Raw genomic sequence first — 24,173 nt, 5'->3', positions numbered from 1 at the left:
GTGTCACTCACTGAGTTTTGTACTGTCTAATTAACAAAATCACAGTTTTAGCTGCTGTAGATCTAATGGTTTTCTCAAGCTGAGCTCTGAATTACCCCACCCACATTACTGATTGGCAGATATCTGACAGTGTACACAAAAAGCTGCCAATCCTTTGTCTGGGCAGAGTTATACAGAGATCATTAATATGCTTGACTACCTGGCAGGTTTACCAGTCCTCTAGTGATAATCTCCTGCTGATGAAACGGTGATTTTATCAAAACAGTAAATACCCAAGAAAGCGATACATCAATGTAATCAGGGTGCGTGTCTCTACATTATGTCACTCTAAGATTATGTGGTGAAAACCTGGTGACAAGTTCCCTTTAAAGAGTAATTCCCAGCTTGGCAAGTTATCATTTATAACCAATAGGATTCCCATAGATCCTGACTACAGGGCTCTGAAAACCTGTGTTAGAATAGAGTAGTACTAATTGTCTACGGCACTGCCTTAGATAACTGAGTACAATGCTTCTGAGAATAGGTGATAACTTGTTCAGTAAAGCTTTATAATGTCAATCCGGCATGGTGCACATGGCAATAATGCATTAGTCAATGCCCCTTTTACAACCAGAATAGAGTTTGCAAATGGAGGCTGTATACAAAAATAAATGTAGCTGATGGGATTCCAATTACAGTTTAACAGTCTCATGTCCTCCTGCACATTACGCAGATAAAATATATGCCTGTTTTTAGGAGATAAATATGCACCGGCTTCACCTAAATGGATACTATATCAAGAAACAATTGCCATCCTCTATAGTAAGGTCAATCACACCTGTCAATCAAGCTATTAACAAAAGACAATTGGGCAGACAGATGGTTTTCATATAATACTCCTCTTCATATACATTTTGTTGTTGTTGGTTCCACTTTAGAGGTCTTTTGGCACCTTGCAAGACATTATTAGGCTGCAAACACAAAATTGTTCAGCCGTGTAACAGTCTCATTTTTAGAATTCCATTTGAAATGCAATTAATAGCATATCAACTTAAGACTTAAGACATGCATTAAAAAAACAACAACAAAAACAGAATAAAATTAATAATAAAGAGCTGTCAAAAGCTATCATCTCATTACTCATAGAGAAATAATTACCGTAAGTGGCCAGTGATGTCAAGTAATTCTACGGTTAAAATGCTATTGTATATATTAATCAAATCCTAATAATAATTATGTTCTCACAGTAGAAGGTTATAGTAAGGGCTCGGATGGTCTAGTTCCCAGGCAGACTGTGCACTATGAGTCCTGACAGTACCCAACTGTGATGGATGATGTACTGAATCTGCAATCTGTCACTTATTTGTCAATAGGCTCAATAGTTTCATGTCTTGATTCAGAATCTGTCTATATTTCTCTAATCCTTAAGGGGATTATCGCCATTCCTCTAATCCTTGACAAATAGTTGCCAAAAATATATCAGGATGCATGCAAAAAGACAAACACCGAGATAGTACACTGGCAACGATAGCAGCACGAAGCTGAAACGGTTTTCTTAGGGTCCATATGTGTTTTTTCGGGTCATATATATGATTACATTATAGAGTTATGAAACCTATAGGTTTTATAGAGCTGCAATATATACAAGTCTATAGCTCCCCTAATTACTTATGTTATTGAAAACTATTTTAGGGGCTGCTATCCCAACATTCGGGCTAAAATTATGCAGATACTGTGGAGGAACACAAATAAGCTCCCATATCTTTCCATTTACAAATTAACACCCCAGTGGACATGTTATCCCAAGTGATTGCAAGGTAAATGGGTTTGGCATTTTCCATCATGTGACCACCCACAAAAAACAGTATGTTGTCATATCGTGACCTCCTGGGCAAACTCCAAATGCCTAGTCCAGGGGTCTCAAACACGCGGCCCGCGGGCCGCATGCGGCCCGTCAGGCTGCTTCGTGCGGCCCCCAGGCCCGTTTCCCTGTTCACTATCGCGGCCGGTGCAGGGGCCGCAGCCACTGTCTACACTTTGTTAGATGAGTGTTTTGCCGGCGCTGCGCTCTCAGAGGCAAGGACTGTGCGCGCGCAGCGCCAGCAAAACATTCATCTGACATAAATCGCTGCCAGGGGCAGTCACCGGGGCACGGCCTGCAGACAGCGAGAAGCAGAGGTGAGGAGCCGAGGGAACGCGGGACAGGTGAGAAGAATGGTGTTTTTTTATTTTTTGTGTATGTGAAGGACGGCACATTAACCCCTTAGCGACCTATGACGTACGGGGTACGTCATGGCTCCCTGGTACTTAAGGACCCATGACATACCCAATACGTCATGGTGAAATCGCAGCCCCGGTGGCTACGATCACTGTTTGCATTGCAAATAGCAAATATACCTTAGATTCGGGGAGGAGGGAGCCTCACGAGGGGTGGTGTCTCCTCCCCGGACGTACGGAGGCTGTGATTGGCTGTGCGGCGTTCGTCAGCCAATCACAGCCACTGTAATGTTTCAGCCATTGAAAATGGCTGTAACATTGAAATCCAGCCCTGATCAGTGCAGCTGTAGCACCGATCATTGGCTGGAGCTGGGTGACCTCAGTTTCACCCGCCCCCAGCTCTGATTGGAGAGATCGGTCACAAGGCCGGTCTCTCCAATCACTGTGGATCTGGGGCTGGAGACCGCTCCCTCAGCTTCACTCCAGCGTCTGTGGGTGGAAGCCGAGAGCGATCGGTAAATTATAGCACCCCCTTTCACAGGCCGCCGCCACTGCCCCCACCACCCATTACTACAGGATGGGGGACATTACTATAGAATAGGGACAAGGTGGGCACATTACTATAGAATAGGAACAAGGTGGGCACATGACTATAGGATGGGGACAAGGTGGGCACATTACTATAGAATAGGGACAAGGTGGGCAGATGTCTATAGGATGGGGACAAGGTGGGCACATGTCTATAGGATGGGGACAAGGTGGGCACATTACGATAGAATAGGGACAAGGTGGGCACATGTCTATAGGATGGGGACAAGGTGGGCACATGTCTATAGGATGGGGACAAGGTGGGCACATGACTATAGGATGGGGACAAGGCTTGGGGCATTAATAAAAGATGGGGACATTACAAGGATGGGCATAATACTATTGGATGGGGACATTACTATAGAATAGGGACAAGGCTGGGGTCATTACTATAGGATGGAAACAAGGTGGGCACATTACTATAGGATGGGGAACATTACTAAAAGATGTTGGCCAAAATTTCTATATAGTGATAATTGTAAGACTATTAGTTACAAGAAAGGGATAAAATGTAAAAAAAAAACAAAAAAAAATAAAACATGACTTTTTTTTTACCATCAAAATTTTTTTTTTTTTTTTTTTTTTTTTTTATTTAACCAAAGAATGTGCACATTTGTTATAATAAACAAGTGAAAAAATGTTGAAAATCAGTCATCCAAAGGTGTGTAAAAAAAAATATATGGTACAAAAAAATATGTCACTGTCCCGCAAAGAATGCGGCCCCCCAAATTATTTTTCTCCTCTGTGCGGCCCATACACCCAGATGAGTTTGAGACCCCTGGCCTAGTCAGTGTAGTGAGAACCATTCATGAGTAGAAGGATCACAAGTAAGAAAGTAAGAACGCTGCTGCACTGGTGGAGGAAAATGGAGTCCAACTACGCAGTCTCGTCCTGCAGACAACATGTTAAAAGCAAGCACCTTCAGGTATCTGGAAATTGCACCAAAGGATAAACCAGACTTGTGCAAGTCCACAATTCTCTTTCTGGGATCTTGGCTGATTTCTTATGACTTTCTCATGATGCTACACAAAGAAGAAGTGTGTTTCAGGTGTGCATTAAAATACATCCACATGTGTGTCCCTAATTAACTCAGATGTTACCAATAAACCTATCAGAAGCTTCAAAAGACATGACATCATCATATGAGCTGTCTCATATTGTTTAAATGCATAGTAGAAAGTAATAAAAATGCTTTAAAACATTCTCTCTCATTATTCTGGCATTTGGCAAATATAAATAATTTTGGTTCCTAATTGACCTAAAACAGGAAAGATTTATTCTAATTTCATGTCTGATAGTAAGAAAAATATTTATATGTGTCTTTTTAGATAGTATATGTAAACTTCTGTTTTCAATTGTATTTGTGGGCTGCTATAATTTCATTAAGAGTAATGTTTTTGATAACCTGGTACAATGGAACATAAATGTGACAGTATACTTTTGGAAGGGTCTGACTGTGTGGTGCAGGACATAAAGTGTACTATAAAATAAATTAAATACACTTGGCCTCAACTGGCATTCAAAAGAGCAGGTATTCATGACACAGTATACTACAGGACAGGAGACGAGTTGATGTTTTGAAATTCAAATTCAGCGACTTTGCCGAATTTCCCACAAGATTTGATTTGTGGGGGCTATAAATGGGAGATCTTGTAATTGCTTAGAAAATCCATGTGGGAGAAAGGAAAAAGAGAACAAAGCCGAACATAAAAGCTTATACTCTATAGAAAAGAGAGAGCTCCCACTGACCATAAAAGCTTACACTCTACAGGAGAGAGAGACAGAGGACTCGCTGACCGTAACAGGTTATACTCTACTGGAAAAAGAGAGGACCCCATTGATCATAAGAGTTACATTTTATTATTTATTACGTTATTACACGCTATAGAAGTGAGAGAGAGAGGCCTCCAATCACCATAAGAGCTTACACTCTACAGAAGAGAGAGAGAGGCCCCCGCTGACCATAAGAGCTTACACTCTACAAAAGAGAGAGAGAGATGCCCCCGCTAACCATAAGAGCCTACACTCTACAGGAGAGAGAGATGATCCTGCTGACCATAAGAGCTTACACTCTACAGGAGAGAGAGCGATAACCCTGCTGACCATAAGAGTTTACACTGTACAGAAGAGAGAGAGAACTCCCCTTCCCCAAGCAGAAGAACTTACAGTGTACAGGAGGAGAGAGATGACCTTGTTGACCATAACAGTTTACACTTTACAAGAGATAGAGGCCCCCGAGAAGAGCTTACACTCTATAGGAGAAAGAGAGAGAGAAATGACCCTCTTGACCATAAGAGCTTACACTCTACAGGAGAGAGAGGTCCCCACTGACCATAAGTGCATCAGGACAAGTATTTTACCAATTAAATTCCCATGTTGTTTAGTTGGATCTTGATTGTAAATTACTCATACCGCGGATCAATGCCTTTAGAACTGCCTGTTGAATGTTCTGTAGTTTCAAGTTACAGGAAATTGTATGTTAAAATTATTGTAACCTATGTCCAATGTATAAGCAAACCACTATTCCTGCCCACTATTCCATGAGAGCAGGGACTTCTACCCTTCCGTACCATTCAGTCATTGTTTACAGTGTGTTTACTGTATTTTATATACGTTTTATACATGTTGTATGTATGTAACACTTTTCACATGTACAGAACCCTGAAATTAATTGTGTTTATTAATAATAATAGTAATAATAATAATAATAATAATAATAATAATAATAATAATAAGTATTCAAACACTGTACTGTGTAAATAAATTCTAAAAATATTCTCTCTTTGGCTGAAATCCTTCCAAAGTGGTGAATGTAGTGATATCTGTGCAAGTTACTGCTGAGACAGTCATAAAACAGCTGCATCTGCATGTCAGGTATGTGAGATTACATAAAAAGCCATATAAATCAGGACAGATGCAGAAACGTCTGTATAACCTAAAAAAAGATATATATCCCAACGACAGAACAGAATCATTGCAACCTCTGTTTCTGTTGTTCTGGGTCCCCAAGATCTGGAGGAGTATACAATATTTGCTTCCAAGAAGTCATGCATTTTGATGCTACCAGCAAGACTAGAGAATCAGTCCTTCCATTTTCAGTACCAAGAACAGCTCCTGCGGTAAGCGAAAATCCAAGAGATACCAGGTTATATCAAAGGCTCGACACATGCTTAGCATCACTTAACATGGCCAAAAGCAGACGGGATTGTAGGCAATCATACACAGCTGGTGGTTATCAGATTAATTCTTATAATTAAGATTTCCAATATGTAATGCAGAGACCCCACCAGGCATGTCGCTAAATGTCACCAGCTGACACTGCTGTCTTAATGCCTTAAGGTTTTTCCAGCTGATAAGCGAACAGCGCCTGACTTGCATATGTAAGAATATGTAAAATCTTAGACCCCTCTATCACCAGGAGGAAATTGGCCTTATAATTATCTCATGAGCACTAGTGTAAGACAGCATACATAATCCCTTATATGTACCCGATAGAAACAATCTGGTTAGTTATGTTCTATTCAAGCCTACAAGTCTGAATGTAAAATAATGCCGCTTTACCGCTATAATACTGAGGATTTAAGTATTTTTATTTAAAACGTGAGTCAAGCGGAAACACAAAAAGTAGAGGTGAATCACGGCCAACAATCTATTATGCAGTTCTCTGAAATAAATGTACTCAAACTAGACAACATAGCGGGCATTAGGCCATTATCGGCTCAGTGGTATTCATTACGCTGAATGGGTCATGCTCTGGGCATAACTGAAGTGGTCGCATTTAGAAGACCAAGATGAAGATGTGTCGTCTGAGAACATAAAAAAGAGTGCACCATGATCCACAGGGATCTCACAGGGTATTAGCTAGGAGTATGGCCCACTATATGAACCCACAAAAAATAAAGCACATGGGAAGATTATAGTGTGAAAAATCAAAGAACAAAATTAAAGGGAGTCTGTGACCCCTAAAATTGTTTTTTTACTAACTATACAGTGATATATAGGACTTCAACCCTATACAAATCATACAAGTATACCGGTTACTGGTACAGTGCTTGTGAAAATTACTTTTAATCTACATGCAAATGACAGCCCTACGGTGCACCCATAGTATGTCCATGAGCGGGGTGAACCATTACGCCCTCCTCAATTTGTGTCTTGGGCACTATGTTCGCTTATGAGAGACTGTGCTCACTCTTAAAGCAAATACTGCTCTGCGTGTGCGCACACTGATACTGACTGTACACACAGTTGCAGGGCGCATTCTCCTTTCTACATCCTCTTTGCTGATGCTGCCCATACACTATAAAGTGCAGTGTTCAGCATCCACAGAGAGCCATGTAGACGTCCGTGCCCGACACCAAGCCATTTCGTGTGTGCACAGCCAACACAGCTGGTATCAGTGCGCATGAGCTCACACTTGGGGGGCACACAACGATCTTGAGAACAGATGTGTTGATCCTGAGAATGTCTTGAATGAAGTGGTGGTGCACAACCTTCACCTCTGCTCTATTCAATGTCTATAGAACTGCCAGAGAAATTCACTTTGCTATTTTCAACAGACCCATCAAGAATGATGAATGAAGTGAAGATCATTTAAGAAGTCCTTTTTTTGAGATGTAGGCACCAATTGTTGGAATTGCTGAGTGTCTCAGCATTTGGACCCCAAGTGATCAGAAAGCTACCCTCTATCCTATGGGTATGAGATAACGTTCAGCTCAGGGAATCCTTCCTTAAAGGATAATTGTCTTTTCACGCAAATTTTCAGAAAAAACTGTCCTATATGTGTACATGAGAAATAACACTATCTCTGTTCATTATATGGCTTGTATCCTTCATTTTCACTAGTTTTCCTCCTCTAAATGTTCCACCTCTTACTCTGAAACCCACTGGGACATTGATCTCTCCTATATACAGCACACAGAGCTATTCCTGCTCCTCATTGCTTGGATAAGATAAAAGCAGCAGCAACATGGAGGTCATTATATAATGGTCATGAGCTGTCTGAGTGTAAATCACGCTCTCATCTTAGAGAGCTCAGTATGATCTTTCTTTGTCTCAGTTGCTTAGTCTGCTCTTTATAGTCCTTCTCTTCTCTCTCCATAGAATATAATATAATCGGCTGTATAACCTGACACCTCACTGTGCTGGCTGTCATTTTTGTCTGAGCAAGAATTAATTGAATTGGGGTTTTATTCAGAGCTGCTGATGAGTTCACAAGACAGGGGAAATGGGAAGAAATGGCTTGTAAAGGGGAGAAACAAGCACAAAAAGATATGTGTCACGCAAGCGACATAGGAAGTATGGCACATGACACCACACTCTACAACTCAAGGGTTACACTCTAACAATGTTGTGCCCTAGCACTAATTAGGGGGAAGATGGGACACCTCCTTCACTCACCAGCAGCTGTACCCTACACTCCTAGCCAGTCCCTATCAGGTTCCACACCTGTCACCAAACAGGATTACTGAGACCCTGGCAGACCCTGTAAAAGCCCTGGCTAGTGAGCTGGCAGGTGAGGGACACTAGCCTCATCGCTGCACTAATAAAACACCAAGGAAAGGAAAGGAAAGACAAACGGGGAAACACAACAACAGACTGCTGCAGTCAGTACCAAGACTGGAGTCGGCACAGCAAGTTGCAGAGAGGGATCCACCAGCTTTTCTGCCTCCAGGCCAAGCACCCAAATGAGTAAGAGAATAACCAGCACCCTCTACTGGGAGCAAAGGTTATATATAGTGACTGGGAGTGGTCAAACCTGGAAACACCTGGGAAGGTAATGAGAATGCTTGCTGGCAAGGAATACTGACATTAATCCTCTCCTCCCCAAAGGAAAGGGAATACATTTAATCTACAGAGTCTTAGGGCAAAGAAACTCTGGCCCAGGACCTGTCACAAGTCTCTACAATAGTGAAACAACTGTGATAATGTTACTGTCATGATCCAGGACTGGTATTCTCTGCTCCAGAGTTTCCCAGACCCGGCCTGGTCATGTCAGGAGTTAACTCTCATCAGCCTCGTTGCGGTTTCAAGAGACACTATATCTGGGCACTGCACTAGCATTCCTGTGCTGGATATAGTTTTGCTCTGCAGCCTGTGAATGGCTCTAGTGAGATTTCCTGTTTGATCTGACTCCTTGTTACCGTGCCCTGACCTGTACCCTTCCCCCGTTCATCTCTCTGTCCCAGTCTCTGACTTCCCTCTCCTGTCATTTGTTTACCCATCCTGGTACATCCTCCTTCCCGTGTTTGTGTCTCCTTAAGTCTTGTCTTTGGTTCCCTGTGCCCTTTGTGTTTCCCGCTGCATACCTGATCTCCCGACATCTGACCTCGGTTCTGTTTTCTGACCTGATTTTGATCCTCCCTCTGCAGTGACTTGACTTTCTGGCTGACCCTGACTGTTTGACTACTCTACTGCCCCCTGGTGGTTCGCCTGTGAACTGCCTGCTGAAGTTACTCTGCTGTACTTCAGCCTCCTTTCTATTAGTGATAATTTGACTCTCCTATACTACTCTGCTGCCACCTAGTGGGGAATATGCTGTATTACTTCTTACCAGCTCTTTGTACAGTGTGACAGTTACATAGTTTATTAGTTTTGCTTGCACTATTGATTTATGCAAAGAATATTGAAAGTACAGTTCATTTTCAAAATCAATTATCTGATTATTTCAAAGGAGGGTCCCATGATTGTCCCAGAAACTGCACTACTATTAGCAATAGGTCAGTTGAAAGTCACTGTCATAAGCAGCCATTTTGTCCCACTTCTTGATTACATGTCGACTGCTACATGGGACCCCACCAAAATACATGTAGAAATCAATAGTAATGAACGTAAGCAACTTTGTAATATATCTTATCAAAGAAATCTGCTTTTTTTCTCAGCCAAAATTGATCAGTCATTATCAAAACTGAATTCCCAGATAATATCTGAATTTAGCTATGACAGGTTTCTGGGTTAGAAGCACAGCTCCTGCCTCCTCCTCCCCTCTGGATGGAATCTTACCAATTTCATCTCCTATATCAGTAATGTAAAAATCTATCTTCACTGGATACAGAATTTACCCATGAATTGAGAATTTTGATAATAAATGATGAGTCCAGGTGGAGAAAGAAGCAAATGTATCTGATAAGATATTACAAAGTTTCTTATTTTCACCTGAACTATTTATTTATGAAATAGAAATTAAAACGACGGTTACTCTTTAAAGCAATCCCTCATATGAAGCAGATAATATTTCTTAATTTCAGAGATTTTGATAAATAGTTACTAAATTTGGGGTTTTTATCCATTAGTTTTTGGCCTTTAAATTCTTTGTGCACTTGCTGTATACTTCTGACCGCTCTGCATCTGAGGACCAAGATCCCTCACCTGTCTGCAGGGAATTTAAGGGTCTAAAAAAGTGCGAGGTTGAGTCAAAAAACTATCCACACTCTGTAGAATATATTTTAATCAACTTTCAGAATAGACAAATATATCATTTTTCAAGATAATCTCCCTGCTTTTCAATACTCTGTCCAGCTATCAACAAGCTTTCATATTGCCTCATTAAAATTATTTTAGGCATTTGTGCGAGCCATGAATTCATTGCTGTCTGCACATCTTCATCATACCTTATTGGCCACATAATCCACTGTCGCTTATCTATCCAACAGAATTAGTTCATGTGCATGTTTGATGTTGTCATCAGTAGTGGACTGGCATCCAGCTCATCCTTCAATGCTGACATTTCTGCGACTTTCCTATTCATTCATACACACTTCTTCATAAAGCCCAAAAAGACCCCAAAAAAATAAATCACCGAACGCTGCTCTTCTTTTGTACCAATCACAACTGGGGCAGCCATTGATTCTCACTGCACAGTCACATTCAAACCTGTGCAGCAGTAACTGGGGAGAAAGCAAGCCCATGCAGAAAGCACTGAGAAGACGTTGCGGAGTGCGGATTATTTTTGACTCACCCTCATATGTTAAAAAAATTGCACAGTTTCCTTTCAATATTTTTTTAATAAATCTCATCTACTGCACAATATACTAGAAAATACACATTTTATAATATGTATATAAAATAAGGAAAATCCTTGTATCCAATCATCCATATATACCTAATGCGGCCATACTGAGAATCATATAGATGGCTCTATAAATGTTTATCTATGTATGAATGGCTACTGAGATTCCTCCTGAGTTTTTAGGAATACCCGCAGATTTTTTGTCTGCAGGGACCTCATTATCATCCAAAAACAGAAAGAAAAAGGAGTAGCAATCACTGTCCTTTGTGAATAAAAAATGGATTCTTTATTGTGAAAACATCTTTAAAATAAAGACAGCAGGATTAGCTGGAACAATAAATGGACGACGGCTGTTTCGTGTCCCTGTTAAGTGTGCTGAGGCACACGAAACAGCCGTCGTCCGTTTATTGTTCCAGCTACCCTCACTGTCTTTATTTTAAAGATATTTGCACAATAAAGAATCCATTTGTTGTTCACAAAGGACAGGAATTGCTACTCCTTTTTCTCTACGTTTTTGGATTACATTTTTCCTGATATGGAGTTTAGCACCCAGGAGTCCTGAAGAGTCTATGGGGATGTTTGTTCCTTTCCAAACCACCTGTATGTGAGTAGTGCCGGATTGCTTTCTGAGTGATTGACCTCATTATCATGTCTACAGCACATAGACCCAGCTGTTAAGGACATCTATGTCAGAGCAGTCTGACATCAAAGGGATCTCATCACCACTGATCAGCAACCTCTACTGAATTCCTTCTCCTGATTTGCATGAATATGCTTATGAAGTCGAGAGCTTTTTTTCTATGGATTATCAGCATTCTGATGAAGTCACCGGTGGCCAGATCGTAAAGGAAAGTCAGGAGGGATTCATAAAAAGTGAAGGAGGAATAAAGCATGTGAAATTTATGTCATTAGTACAAAATTGATTTTTATAAAATTGAGAAGTCATCACAAAATTTTGATTGACCGAAATTTTATGATGAAAAGTCCTTGAATGAGTTGGAAGATAAATATATCTAGTTTATGAAAAGAAGTACTATAAAAAGTCCCCCACTATGCAAGGGTCAATAAAGCTAGAGGATTCACAAATTACGGCCTGTATGTACAATACACAAGATACACGCCATGCCTTTAGGGCATATTCACACAGTACTCATGCTGTGATTTTAATTAGCAGCACTCTGTATGATCGAAGCCTTGGGGGTATTTTGATGTGACAGGGGTACTTAATTTAGCAATGTTGAGAATCAATGGTCTAGATAATCTCTGTTACAGTTATTTTACATGTCCTTTGAAATCTTTGTGGTTTTCAAGCATGTAATTTGCTGTAGTAAATAAAGCAGAATATCAGATAAAAGAGTTTACTGCATGAGGGTCACATTGTCCATTTACAAGTGTCCAGCTTTACCTGTTATTTTATTCCTGCAGCTCCTCTGAGGTTTTTCTTTTTTCTTTAAAGGGGTTTTCCCATTAACAACGTTCATTTTAAAGTTGATTTTAATCAAGAAATCTTGGAATAATAATAATTTCCACAATTGGATGTGCTTAAAAAAATGTTCCTGTACTGAGATAATCTTATATATGTGCCCCTGCTGTGTACTGTGTAATGGCTGTGTCTGACCGTACAGGGACATGGTCTGATCATACCATATCTCTTATACAAAGGAGGAAGTCATAAAGTATACAAACATTACAGCTTGGGATCGTAAATTATTCTTTTTATGAGGTAAAATATTCTTCAAAAACAGGCAGGGAAATGCTTTACCTCAAAAAAAATTCAGCTGTTATCCCATGATGTTCAGTCTGTATACTTTCTGCTTCCTCCCCGGCCCAGGAGATATGGTATGATAAGACAATGTCCCCGTATGGTCAGACACGGCCATTACACAGTACACAGCAGGGACACATATAAAAGATTTTATCTCAGGAACATTTTTTTAAACGCACCCAATTGTCTAAATTATTATTAGAAGATAAGATCTATTGATTAAAATCATCTTTGAAATTAACTATATTTGTGGGAAACTCTTTAAATACGCTATATATGGTTCACTACTAGGGATGATCGAATACCAAAATATCCGTTCCGACGAATATCCGACGAATAGGTTGGCACTATTCGCGAATATTCGATGCGCAATGTAAGTCTATGGGAAACTCAAGTAATTTCACAATGGACCTAACAGCGAACTGTGGTGACTGAGGAAAAGGCTAAAATGGATGGGAAAAGGCAGAAACAGTATGGGCACAGCCTATACAAGGTGTGTGACTGCATTTTTGGTGTCTTGGAATAACATGCTTAGAGCATTAAGTGGCTGTTATGTAGTCGCCAGAACAGCTTTCAAACTAAAATGCTTTTTTGACAAACAGAATGCAGGTCTTTCGGTCTCTCTCTCTGTCTCTCGGTCTCTCCCTCCCTCCCCCCTCTCTCATACTCACCAATCACTGACTGATCACCGCCGCCGCACTGCACAGCTGTCACACTGCTCTGGCGGTTTCTCCAGCTTTTGAAAATGCCGGCCGCTCATTATTCCATCTTGTAGTCCCTGCTTCCCCCGCCCACCGGCACCTATGATTGGTTGCATTCAGACGCGCCCCCACGCTGAGTGACAGCTGACTCACTGCAACCAATCACAGCCACCGATGGGTCGGTCTATGTAGTGCAGTAAAATAAATAATTTTAAAAAACGGTGTGCGGTCCCCCCCAATTTTGATACCAGCCAAAGTAAAGCCTCATGGCTGAAGGCTGGTATTCTCAGGATGGGGAGCCCCACGTTATGAGGAGCCCCCAGCCTAAAAATATCAGCCAGCAGCTGCCCGGAATTGCCGCATCCATTAGATGCGACAGTCCCAGGACTTTATCCGGCTCATCCAGAATTACCCTGGTGCGGTTGCAGATGTGTTCATTGGCTGGAAAACTATTACCAAGGGGGTGTCACTCACAGGAACAAAGACCTTAATTTTTGGAGACATTTCCTGTGGTCTGATGAAACTAAAATTTAACTGTTTGGCCATTATGATTATCATTACGTTTGGAGATAAAAGGGAGAAGTATTGAAGCCTAAAGCGTACTTTACACGCTGCGATATCGGTACCGATATCGCTAGCGAGCGTACCTGCCCCCGACGGTTGTGCGACACGGGCAAATCGCTGCCCGTGGCGCACAACATCACTAACACCCATCACACGGACTTACCTTCCCTGTGATGTCGCTCTGGCCGGCAATCCGCCTCCTTTCTAAGGGGGCAGTTTGTGCAGCGTCACAGTGACGTCACACAGCAGCCGTCCAATAGCAGAGGAGGGGCGGAGATGAGTGGCCGGAACATGCCGCCCACCTTCTTCCTTCCTCATTGCCGGTGGACGCAGGAATGAGATATTCGTCGTTTCTGCGGTGTCACACGTAGCGATGTGTGGTGCCGCAGGAGCGACGAACAACATCATACCTGCAGCAGCAACGATATTAAGGAAATGAATGATGTGTCAACGAGCAACGATTTTTCACGTTTTTGCACTTGTTGATCGTCACTCATTGGTGTCACACGCTGCGATGTCGCTAACAGCACCCTTAAGAACACCATCCCAACTGCGAAACATGGGGGTGGCAGCATCATGCTGTGGAGTTGTTTTGTTGCAGGAGGGCCTGGTGCACTTCACAAAATAGATGGCATCATGAGGAAAGAAGATTTCCAAATGAAGAATGACCAGAAGCATACTGCCAAACTGGTTCCCAAGTGTCTTAAGGATAACCAAGTTAATGTTTTGGAGTGGCCTTCACAAAGCCCAGATCTCAATCCTATTGAGAATGTATGGGCAAAGCTGAAAAGGCCGAAGAGAGCAAGGCAACCAACAAACATGGCTCAGTTACACCAGCTCTGTCAGGAGGAATGGGCCCAAATTCCTACCAACTATTGTGAGAAGCTTGTGGAAGGAGATCCAAAACATTTGACCCAAGTCATACAGTTTAAAAGCAATGGTAGCAAATACTAATGAAATGTATGTAAACTTTTGACTTTACAGAAGTAATAAAAATGGCTTAAAACATTTTCTCTCTGATTATTCTGGCATTTGGCAAATAGAAATAATTTTGGTAACTCTAATTAACCTAAAACTGGAAATAGTTATTCTGATTTCATGTCAGATAGTGAGAAAAACATGCATATGTGTCTTTTTATAACGTGTATGTAAACTTCTTGTTTAAACTGTATATAAAGCACTGTAGAATTAATGGAGCTATATACCGTATGTTTCGTTTTAAAAGACGCACTGGATTATAAGATGCACCCCAAATTTAGAGATAAAAAAGGTGAAAAAAAATATGGGGTCTGTCTTATACTCCGGTGGTGTTTTACCAAAGGGGGGTGGCAACAGTGGTGGAGCAGGATCACAGGAGGCAGAAGCGGTGCTGGTGTAGGGTGATGCTGCAGCCACTGCAGTGGGGGCTTTGCTGGCTGCAGTGGGGGCTATTCTGGCTGCGGTTGGGGCTGTGCTGGCTTCAGTGGGGGTTGTTCTGGCTGCGGTGGGGGCTGTGCTGGCTGCGTGTGTCACGCTGACTGTGTGCAGCAGGGCGGTGTGGCAAGTGTCACAGATACTCTGTCGGTAGTATGGGCTTCGAAGAAATGGCGCCCGGAGTCGGCACGTGCACAGATTGAGCTATCGGCTCAATGACAGGCTGAGATCTCATCTGCGCACATGCCACCTCCGGGTGCCATTTTCCTTAAGTCCGATGCAAAGAGATCAGTGGGCTGGAGGCAGCACATGCGCAGATGAGATCTAAAGCTGAGAGCTCCATCTGCGCACGGGACAGCCCCCACCACAGCCAGCTCAGCCCTTACCATAGCCAACACAACCCTCGTAGCCAGCACAGCGCCCATTCTCCACGTCCCGGTAAGCTACATCCGTATTATAAGACAAACCCCTTATCTTCCTCCCAAATTTTGGGGAGGAAAGGTGCATCTTATAATCCGAAAAAATATGGTAATTGAGTAAAATAAATAAGATCAACCTGTATCAGAATGATGGGAAGAAGAAAGTATGGAAGAGGCTTGGAAAGGCTCATGATCCAAAGACACCACATGCCCTGTAAAAAATGGTGGAGGCAGTGTGATGGCCGGGCATGCATCCAATGGCACTGGGTCACTAGTGTTTATTGATGATGTGACTAAAGACAGAAGCAGTCAGACGTATTCTGAAGTGTACAGGGTGATAGTTTCTGCTCAGATTCAACCAAATGCAGCACGGTTGATTGGGTGGCGCTTCACAGTAAAGATGGACAACAACTCAAAACATACTGCGAAAGCAACCCAGGAGATTTTTAAGGTAAAATTGGAATATTCTACAATAGCCAAATCTGTTAAAGGGGAGGATGGGGGAAGTTGTAGTCGTAGTAGAGACTCGGCTGCAGAGCAGATCGGTGTTATTCCCTTGTGCCCCCATCTCCTCTCCAGTGCAATAAAGTTATCGATACATCTTTTGGTGAGACAAAAACATGGACACTTTCACCAGTTTCTTCAACATAATAATTTTACTGGCAGACAGCTTATTTTCATGTCGCACGAGGCGGGTACGTTCTTGTTCCCTGAGGGGGTTTCCTTTAGCAACAGGATTACACATGGTACTCGGGTTTCCACTAGAGCCTTCGAGCTCCTCATCCTCGCCCTCTGCTTCATTTTACACAGCAGAATCAAAAAGTGCTCCCTGTCACACCTCATCCCATTCAAAGGGATTTAGCATGAAGCTATTGAAGGGGCCCTCTGTCACAGCACTCCTCTGCCCAGTTGTTCAGTACTTGCTATCACTTTAGAGCCAACTGATTTTGAGACGGCTGAGGGGGTTTTCTGGGTGTACGTCAGTGGAATGGACACCACCCAGGCCACACAGACTCAACCCACGGTTTGGGATGCAGATACTGTTGGTCTTCTTTTCACTAAGACCCTGCGTGTCCGTGACCTGGATTTGACTAGAAGGTCTGGCCAAATTCTAGTTAACTGGATTCCACTCTCACTATGCCTCCTACAGACGTAGCTTTTGACTCTTCACTTGGAACTCTCCTGCTACTTCCTATGTTCCTAGCCTTTTTATTAATTAAACGCCTTCCTGCAAATAACCTTACATAACCTAAGAGTACCAGGAAAGCAGTTACTGCATTGTCGCTGTTTGAACACATTACACCATCATATCAATTTAAAAAATTACACAGTTACATTAGTAAATGGTGGATTGCAGGACAGGGGTGGCCGAGCCCTACACCACCTTGCAGCCACCTGATCTCAACCCCATCGAGCATGTATTTCATATGCTTAAAACAAAACTTAATGCAGACCCACAAAGAAGTAACAACTGAAGTCAACTGCAGTAAAGGCCTGGGAAAGCATGACAAAGGAGGAAACCCAGCATTTGATGACGTCCATGGCTTCCAGACTTCAGGCAATCATTGCCTGCAAAAAATTCTCTACAAACTATTAAAAATGAAAATGTAAATGTAAAGTTACTTTATCCAATTACTTTTGAGCCCCTAAAATGAGGAGACTTTGTAAAAAAATGGCTTCAATTCTTTAAACATCTCACAGGATATTTTTGTATAACTCCTATAGTTGAACCTAAAAGTCTGCACTTCAATTGTATCTCAGTTGTTTCATTTTAAATAAAAAATAGCAGCATGCAAAGGCCAAATCACGAAGATTTGGTCACTGTCCAAATATTTCTTGACCTTGGGGTGCTTTCACACTGCGTTCTTCTCCCCGTTTACTCGTTAGGGCTTCCATCTGAATCCGCCACAAAACGGTTTTCGGATGCATGCGCCAACGAGGCCACTGACTATAATAGTGTAGACTGAGGCACTGTGTGCATCATTTTTGAGGTGTATATGCCTACTAGAGGTGGACACCCAGATGTAGGATACTGCGTCTGGGTGTTCTCCTCCAGTAAGCGCTTACCTCTGAAAATGGTGCATGACAGAGCACACGGTGACTTCTTCTGCACCATTATAGTCCAAACCGAACTTAATTTAAAGTCTGGCTGACCCTGCCAAACCAAACTTCCATGGGTCCTCTCATCTCTATTAACATGTTGTCCTGGCAAACCAAAGCTAATGACAGTGTACGGCCTGCACAGCCACAAGTCCACACACTCAGCCTAGACCACCAGATCTTTCATGCGGCGTGCTGAAGCACAAGAGAACAGCACCTCAACTACCGCCCAGTGCCGCGCTACATCTCTACTTTATGGTGCATCCAGATTTGGAGGTAGAACCTGGAACAGATTCCCTTTAATGAGGAATCCTACACATCCACAAATATGTTAACGATTGATAGGCATCAAGATTAACAACAAATACTGCTATTAAAATACGACTGGGAAACATTGACTAAGATAAATGCTACAGAATTCTGGATAAAACAGATGTACATACAGTGCACCAAAGGCAAGGACTTGTGAAATGAGGCAGATTTATTAATAGTGTTCAACATTATTTTGGTGTAAAAAACTTGAGCAAAGTAGGTCCCTCAAGAGGCGGCATAAGGAAAACCGTGTAACATTGTATCGTGGAGCACCAAATTTATGACACTATGTAGAGCCGGAACAGGATCTGTTCCTTCTAGTTTATTCTTTGTAAATGTAGAACAGTAGTAATAAATCTCCCGCAAGGTGTAGAACTTGCATTATATACATTTTTCTTAGCACAAGCTACGGTATATAAAAGTAGAAAAAATAAAATGATTACCCCACTGTTAGTTCTTGGATCACTGGCTTCTGGAGGAACCTGTGGGAAAAGAAAATTAAAAGATAAATGTTTTGAAGGCTACACAAAACCATAAAACTCTGCAACTTTTATTATGGCGGTTTAGCGTACTATTAGATTATTGATTTTCTTCCGCTTTCCTGTTACAGGAGAACAACTATTCATTTTACTTCAGTCCCCAAAAGAATTACGGCCACTGGAATTAAATGATCAGAATCTGCCCTAATTGGTGCCCAATGCGTTATTTTGGTCACTCTGTGCTAAAATCAGCAGTCTTCAGAAAACACGCTCCTCTGCCTTTTCTCATTCTGCAGCAGCAGAGGCGAAAATCAATAGCACTGTAAAATGGATGAGAATGAATAGTTCATTAGGACTGAATTACGCAGCTTCCCCGGCAGCCACAATGAGTCACAAAGGGGCATCCCAGTGCTGCTCCCGTCCATACCATCAGAAGGAGCGCCTGCATAAAGACTTCAGCCGAGGAGACATTCTCCTCCGTGATCCATTTGCTGTTGCTCATTAAAAATTGAATTTTCAATTCACTGGTATATAACTTTACAACAGATACACTTTATTTTATGCAAACGTTCACTTTGCACATTTTCCGTATTCCCTTATTTAGTGTCTTTTCATAACTGCAATCCTCGGAGGGATCATTTCATAGTTTAGATTCTTGTTTTGTTTTCTTTATGCGTTTTCTAATGTAGAACATTAGGTTCAATCTGCATAGGTTGTGGATGTGGATGTGTACTGAAACCAGAAAAGGTGGCACTAAGGTATATATGCAGTTATTTGCATATTCTTGTATTGGGAAATGTTTTCTATTTCCTTTTAACTTATTGTGTGAAAATGTGAAAAATACAGTAGACATGAACATATTATAAACCTACAGAACTGAAAAGATGAATGAATTATGTAGAGTGAAGGTTACAAAAACTATGATTACGGTATTAGAGGGAATCTGTCAGCAGGTTTTTGTTATGTAATCTGTCAACTTGATGTAGGGGAGACAGGCTTATTTCAGTGATGGTTCACTTACTGGATCGCTTAGTTCAGTTTTGATCGAATCCCTTTTTTTTTAGCTGTTCATGTAGTAGTGGTCAAAATGATGAGATCTGTAAAGCTTTGCCCACAGCCCTGATTGGCAGCTTCCTGTGTACACTGTACATTATCAGAAAGCTGCCAATCAGTAGTGGGGGCAGGGTTACACAGATTAGCTTAAAGAGAACCTGTCAGGTGCAATATGTACCCAGAACCACAAGCAGTTCTGTGTGCATATTGCTAATCCCTGCCTAACTGTCCCTGTATACACTAGCATAGATAAAGAGATCTTTAGAAAAAGTATTTCTAAAGATTTTTTTTATCTTATGCTAATGAGCGCGGGGACTAGTCCCAAGGGCATTATATCCCCCGACTAGTCCGCCCTCTTAGCATGGGGCGTACTAACATGCTATTAAATTCAGCATCACCAGCGGTGAAGCACGTACCTGTGTTCGCTGTAACTGCACTTCTGAATGCCGGGTGCATCCGGTCATGCACAATATGAAGGTGGGTGTACGCGTCCCGGCTTTAGAGAGGTCTGCTGCGCATAACTGGAAGTGCGGGGGACTCAGAAAAGAGGACACAGCGAACACAGGTACGCGCATCACTGCTGGTGACACTGCATTGAATTGCATGTTGGCACGCCCCCTGTGGACGTGCTAACATGCTAAGAGGGCAGCTAGTCAGGGGGATATAATGCCCAGGGGACTAGTCCCCACGCTCATTAGCATAAGATACAAGATCTTAAGAAATACTCTAAAGATCCCTTTATCTCTGCTAGTGTATACAGGGACAGTTAAGCAGGGATTAGCAATATGTACCCAGAACTGCTAGTGGTACTGGGTGCACATTGCACCTGACAGGTTCCCTTTAAATGCCTTGCATGCAACACCTAGTCTGCAGTGATATTCTCCTGCTGATAAAACACTCATTGTATTGAAATTTCAGCAAGCTTATGAGCAACTGACACATCCCTGGAATCAAACTCTCTGCCCCTACATTATGCTGCTCTCAGAATAAATAGCGAAAACCTGCTAATGGAGTCTCTTTACAGGTTTCATGATATTTAACCCCTTCACAACCTTAAATGTACTCATACGCCATAGGTGGTGTCCTTCCCTTTGATGTGGGCTCGCATACCAAGCCTGCATCTTCCCCTACACTTGTCGGATGATCTGATCAGCCGATATATGCATTTAACAGCCGCAGGTAGATTGGAGAGCCTCCTACAGCTGTTAACGAGTTAAATTCCACTGTCAGTCTCAGACAACAGTATTTAACACAAAGCAGCTGGGATAGTGCCATTCCCCGCTCCTATTGGTGGCCCTTGATGTGATCAAGGGGCTCCAATGGGTTGTCATTACAGCCAGGGGTCAGCTGATGACCCATCTCTGTCATAATGAACTTCTTGTTAACCCTGATTGATGCTCAGCTCTGTACAGCACAAGCGGTCGGATGATCACAGCTGCAAGTCCCCTAAAGGAACTAGCAAAAACAATAAAAAGTGGAGAAAAGGCTTCAAAAAATATGGAAACATTTTTTTTTTTAAAAAAACACAAAAATTCAAATCACCCCCCTTTTTGCCCCATTGAAAATAAAAAATACACATATTTGGTATCGCCGCGTTCAGAACTGCCTGATCTATGAACATATAAAATGAATTAATCCGATCGGTAAACAGTGTAATGAAAAAGCATAAAAGTGCCAGAATTACAGTTTCTTGGCAGCAGCATTATTACAATAAAATGCAATAAGAAATTATCAAAACATTACATCTACGCAAAAATTGTATCAGTAAAAACATCAGCAGGGGTGCAAAAATAAGCCGTCACTTTGCCCCAGATCCCAAAAAAGTAACTGTTAGAGTTCTCAAAAAATGGTTCCAAAAGCATTTTTTTTTTTTACAAACTTCTTTATCGAGGACCAATTAAAAGTAAAACAATGCATGTTTGGTATCTATGTACTCATACTGACCTGGATAATCATAGTGCCAGGTCAGTATTACCAGATAGTGAACACGGTAAATTAAAACCACCAAAAACAATTATTGTGGGATTGCACTTTTTTTTTCTTGCAATTTCACCACACTTGGAATTTTTTTCCTGTTTTCCAGTACACTATATGGTAAAATTAATAGTTTCATTCAAAAGTATAACTTGTCCTGCAAAAAAAAGCCATCTTCCCACCATGTTGACCGAAAAATAAAAAAGTTATGGCTTTTAGAAGAAGGTGAGGAAAATCATCGGGTGCGAAATGTTCAAAGTGGATACAAAACAAAAACTTACACAGCTTTCATGAAAATAAAGGTTAATCTTTGTATAATGAAATATTATATAACTGTCTAATATGCTTTTTATATTTATCGCTCACAATTTTTTTAATCTCTGGTTGCAGTCAGTGACCACAATCATTTTTGTCAACATTCATTGTCAACATTAAAACCAATATTTTGATATCTAAAATCCCTAAATGTGGTTTCCTGGCTTAAAGATGTATTCTCATCTCCAAGATCCTATCACAATAGTAGGTGCAATAATAATAATATTAGCAAATACCTCCAATTAGAAATGTAGTATAGTTCTCCTGATACAGCCATGTGTCTTACCTCATGTGCAGTCATATAGTGAGAGTTGCTTGTGGTGATACCCATGGACACCTCAGTTGCAATGCCCTGCATTTAAGGTAGCATACATGGCTTTATCTGCAGAACTATACTACATCTCTAATTGGAGGTAATTATTATTATTATTATTATTATTATTATTATTACACCTACTACATATTGAGATAGGATCTTAGAGCTGGAAATATCCCTTTAAGTGACGTGATACTTTATTTTGACAATTGGACTGATATCCCACTCATGCACCCACTATACACTCTTAAGCCCGCTTTACACGCTGCAATGTATCTTACAATGTGTCGGCGGGGTCACATCGTAAGTGACGCACATCCGGCATTGTAAGTACATTGTAGTGTGTGACAGGTACGTGCAATTGCGATTGAACGGTAAAACGTTAATCGCATACACATCGTACCTGTCTCTAGAATTGCACGTCATATTGTTCATCGTACCCGGGGTAGCACACATTGCAGCGTGTGACACCCCGGGTGCGATGAACAGATCTTACCTGCGTCCTGCAGCTCCCGACCCACAATGCAGAAGGAAGGAGGTGGGCGGGATGTTTCCGTCCTGCTCAGCTCCGCCCCTCCGCATCTATTGGCCGGCTGCCGCATGACGTCGCTGTGATGCCGAACGTCCCTCCCACTCCAGGAAGTGGACGTTTGCCGCCCACAGCGAGGTCGTATGGACGGGTAAGTATGTGTGACGGGGGTTACTCGTATGTGCAGCACGTTCAACAAATTGAACGTGCCTCACATACGATGGGGGCGTTGCAAATCGCATACGAAATCGTATGCGAAATTGCAATGTGTAAAGCAGGCTTTAGTAGAGACATGTAACCTTTCAACATTTAGGTATCAATGGCCTGACCTGAAGATAGATCATCAACATCAGAACAATGAAGGTCTGACACCCGGCATCCCCACCAAACAACTGTTCAGCTCTGGGGGCTGCCAGTTGTAAATAGTGAATGGCCTTAGAACAGTAAAACTTAGTTCACTGTGTAGGTCATTCTCAAGTGCTACCTATTGAAGTGAACAGGAGCTGAGCTGCAGTATCCGAGAGCAGCCACTACACAGAGAGCGGAGCTGTGCTGTGCTGTCCCAGCTCCAGTCACACCTTGCAGTTTATTGGTGGGGGTGCTGGATCTCGGACCTTTTATCAATGACCTATCAAAGACAGGACATCAATATCTTAAAACTGAAAAACACTTAAAAAAAATCTCTCGTCTGATGCTGTATACTATTATTTTGCTACAGTTGTGGCTTTAAACATAGCATCAAATTGATAGTGAGTGGTATGCTGCCTGTTACATATTACTCCGAGCTGCTGACAATGTAGCAAAGTGATTTTACAGAGAAAGGAAAAAAGCAGCTGCCAGATATCTCTCACTGCATTTATCTAAATGGGAAAAAAAGGATTCCCATTAGAGAGCATTGATCTGTCCCCATACATAAGATAGGGTAATCTTTTGTATGTCGTTAGCTTGAGAATTTTCTATATAATGCTCGCTATGTCCACATTCACAGGCCATGATTAACATACATTTTACTTTTTTTTTACAAGAAGGTAGCATGTCAAAATTTGAAAGTGCGATAATAAACACAGATAAAGATTTAAAGGGTTAAGAAGAGGGCACTAGTTTCAGGAACCTGTCAAAATCTCTACTGGCTAACACGGTACAAAGATATATTTTACAGGAACCTGTCATGCATCAGTACCAAAAGTCCTTATAATCCAACCAGTAGTCGTAGCACTATATAGGAGTATTTTGTATAAATGTATATAAAAGAAAACAAATGTGTATAGTGTAACATGTAATTCTTTCTAAAGTGGAAAAACTGGATCACAATGGTAAAGAGTAGAGGGGTAAAATAGAAATGGGGCAGGTGGAAAAACACCGTACGTCACTTATGGAATGTGAAATTTCTCTGCAGGTTTTGGAAGGGTCTGTAGCTCTGATATCTTTCGCATTTATGTTA

General features: G+C 41.7%; 1 protein-coding gene across 5 annotated transcripts in view; it reads right to left on the bottom strand.

Annotated features, from left to right (window-relative positions):
• Positions 1 to 24,173, bottom strand: part of INPP4B (inositol polyphosphate-4-phosphatase type II B) — a 1,087,411-nt gene that overhangs the window by 525,633 nt on the left and 537,605 nt on the right. For all 5 annotated transcript variants that reach the window (XM_075348265.1, XM_075348236.1, XM_075348245.1 and 2 more), the window contains one exon: positions 18,510 to 18,548. In XM_075348265.1, coding sequence (XP_075204380.1) covers positions 18,510 to 18,548 — 39 coding nt within the window. The remainder of the gene's footprint in view (positions 1 to 18,509; positions 18,549 to 24,173) is intronic.

The sequence above is a fragment of the Anomaloglossus baeobatrachus genome, chromosome 1 (assembly GCF_048569485.1).
Source record: "Anomaloglossus baeobatrachus isolate aAnoBae1 chromosome 1, aAnoBae1.hap1, whole genome shotgun sequence".
Lineage (NCBI taxonomy): Eukaryota > Metazoa > Chordata > Amphibia > Anura > Aromobatidae > Anomaloglossus > Anomaloglossus baeobatrachus.
Note: the sequence above shows the minus strand (reverse complement) of the source record. Positions and strands in the feature narration are given on the sequence as shown.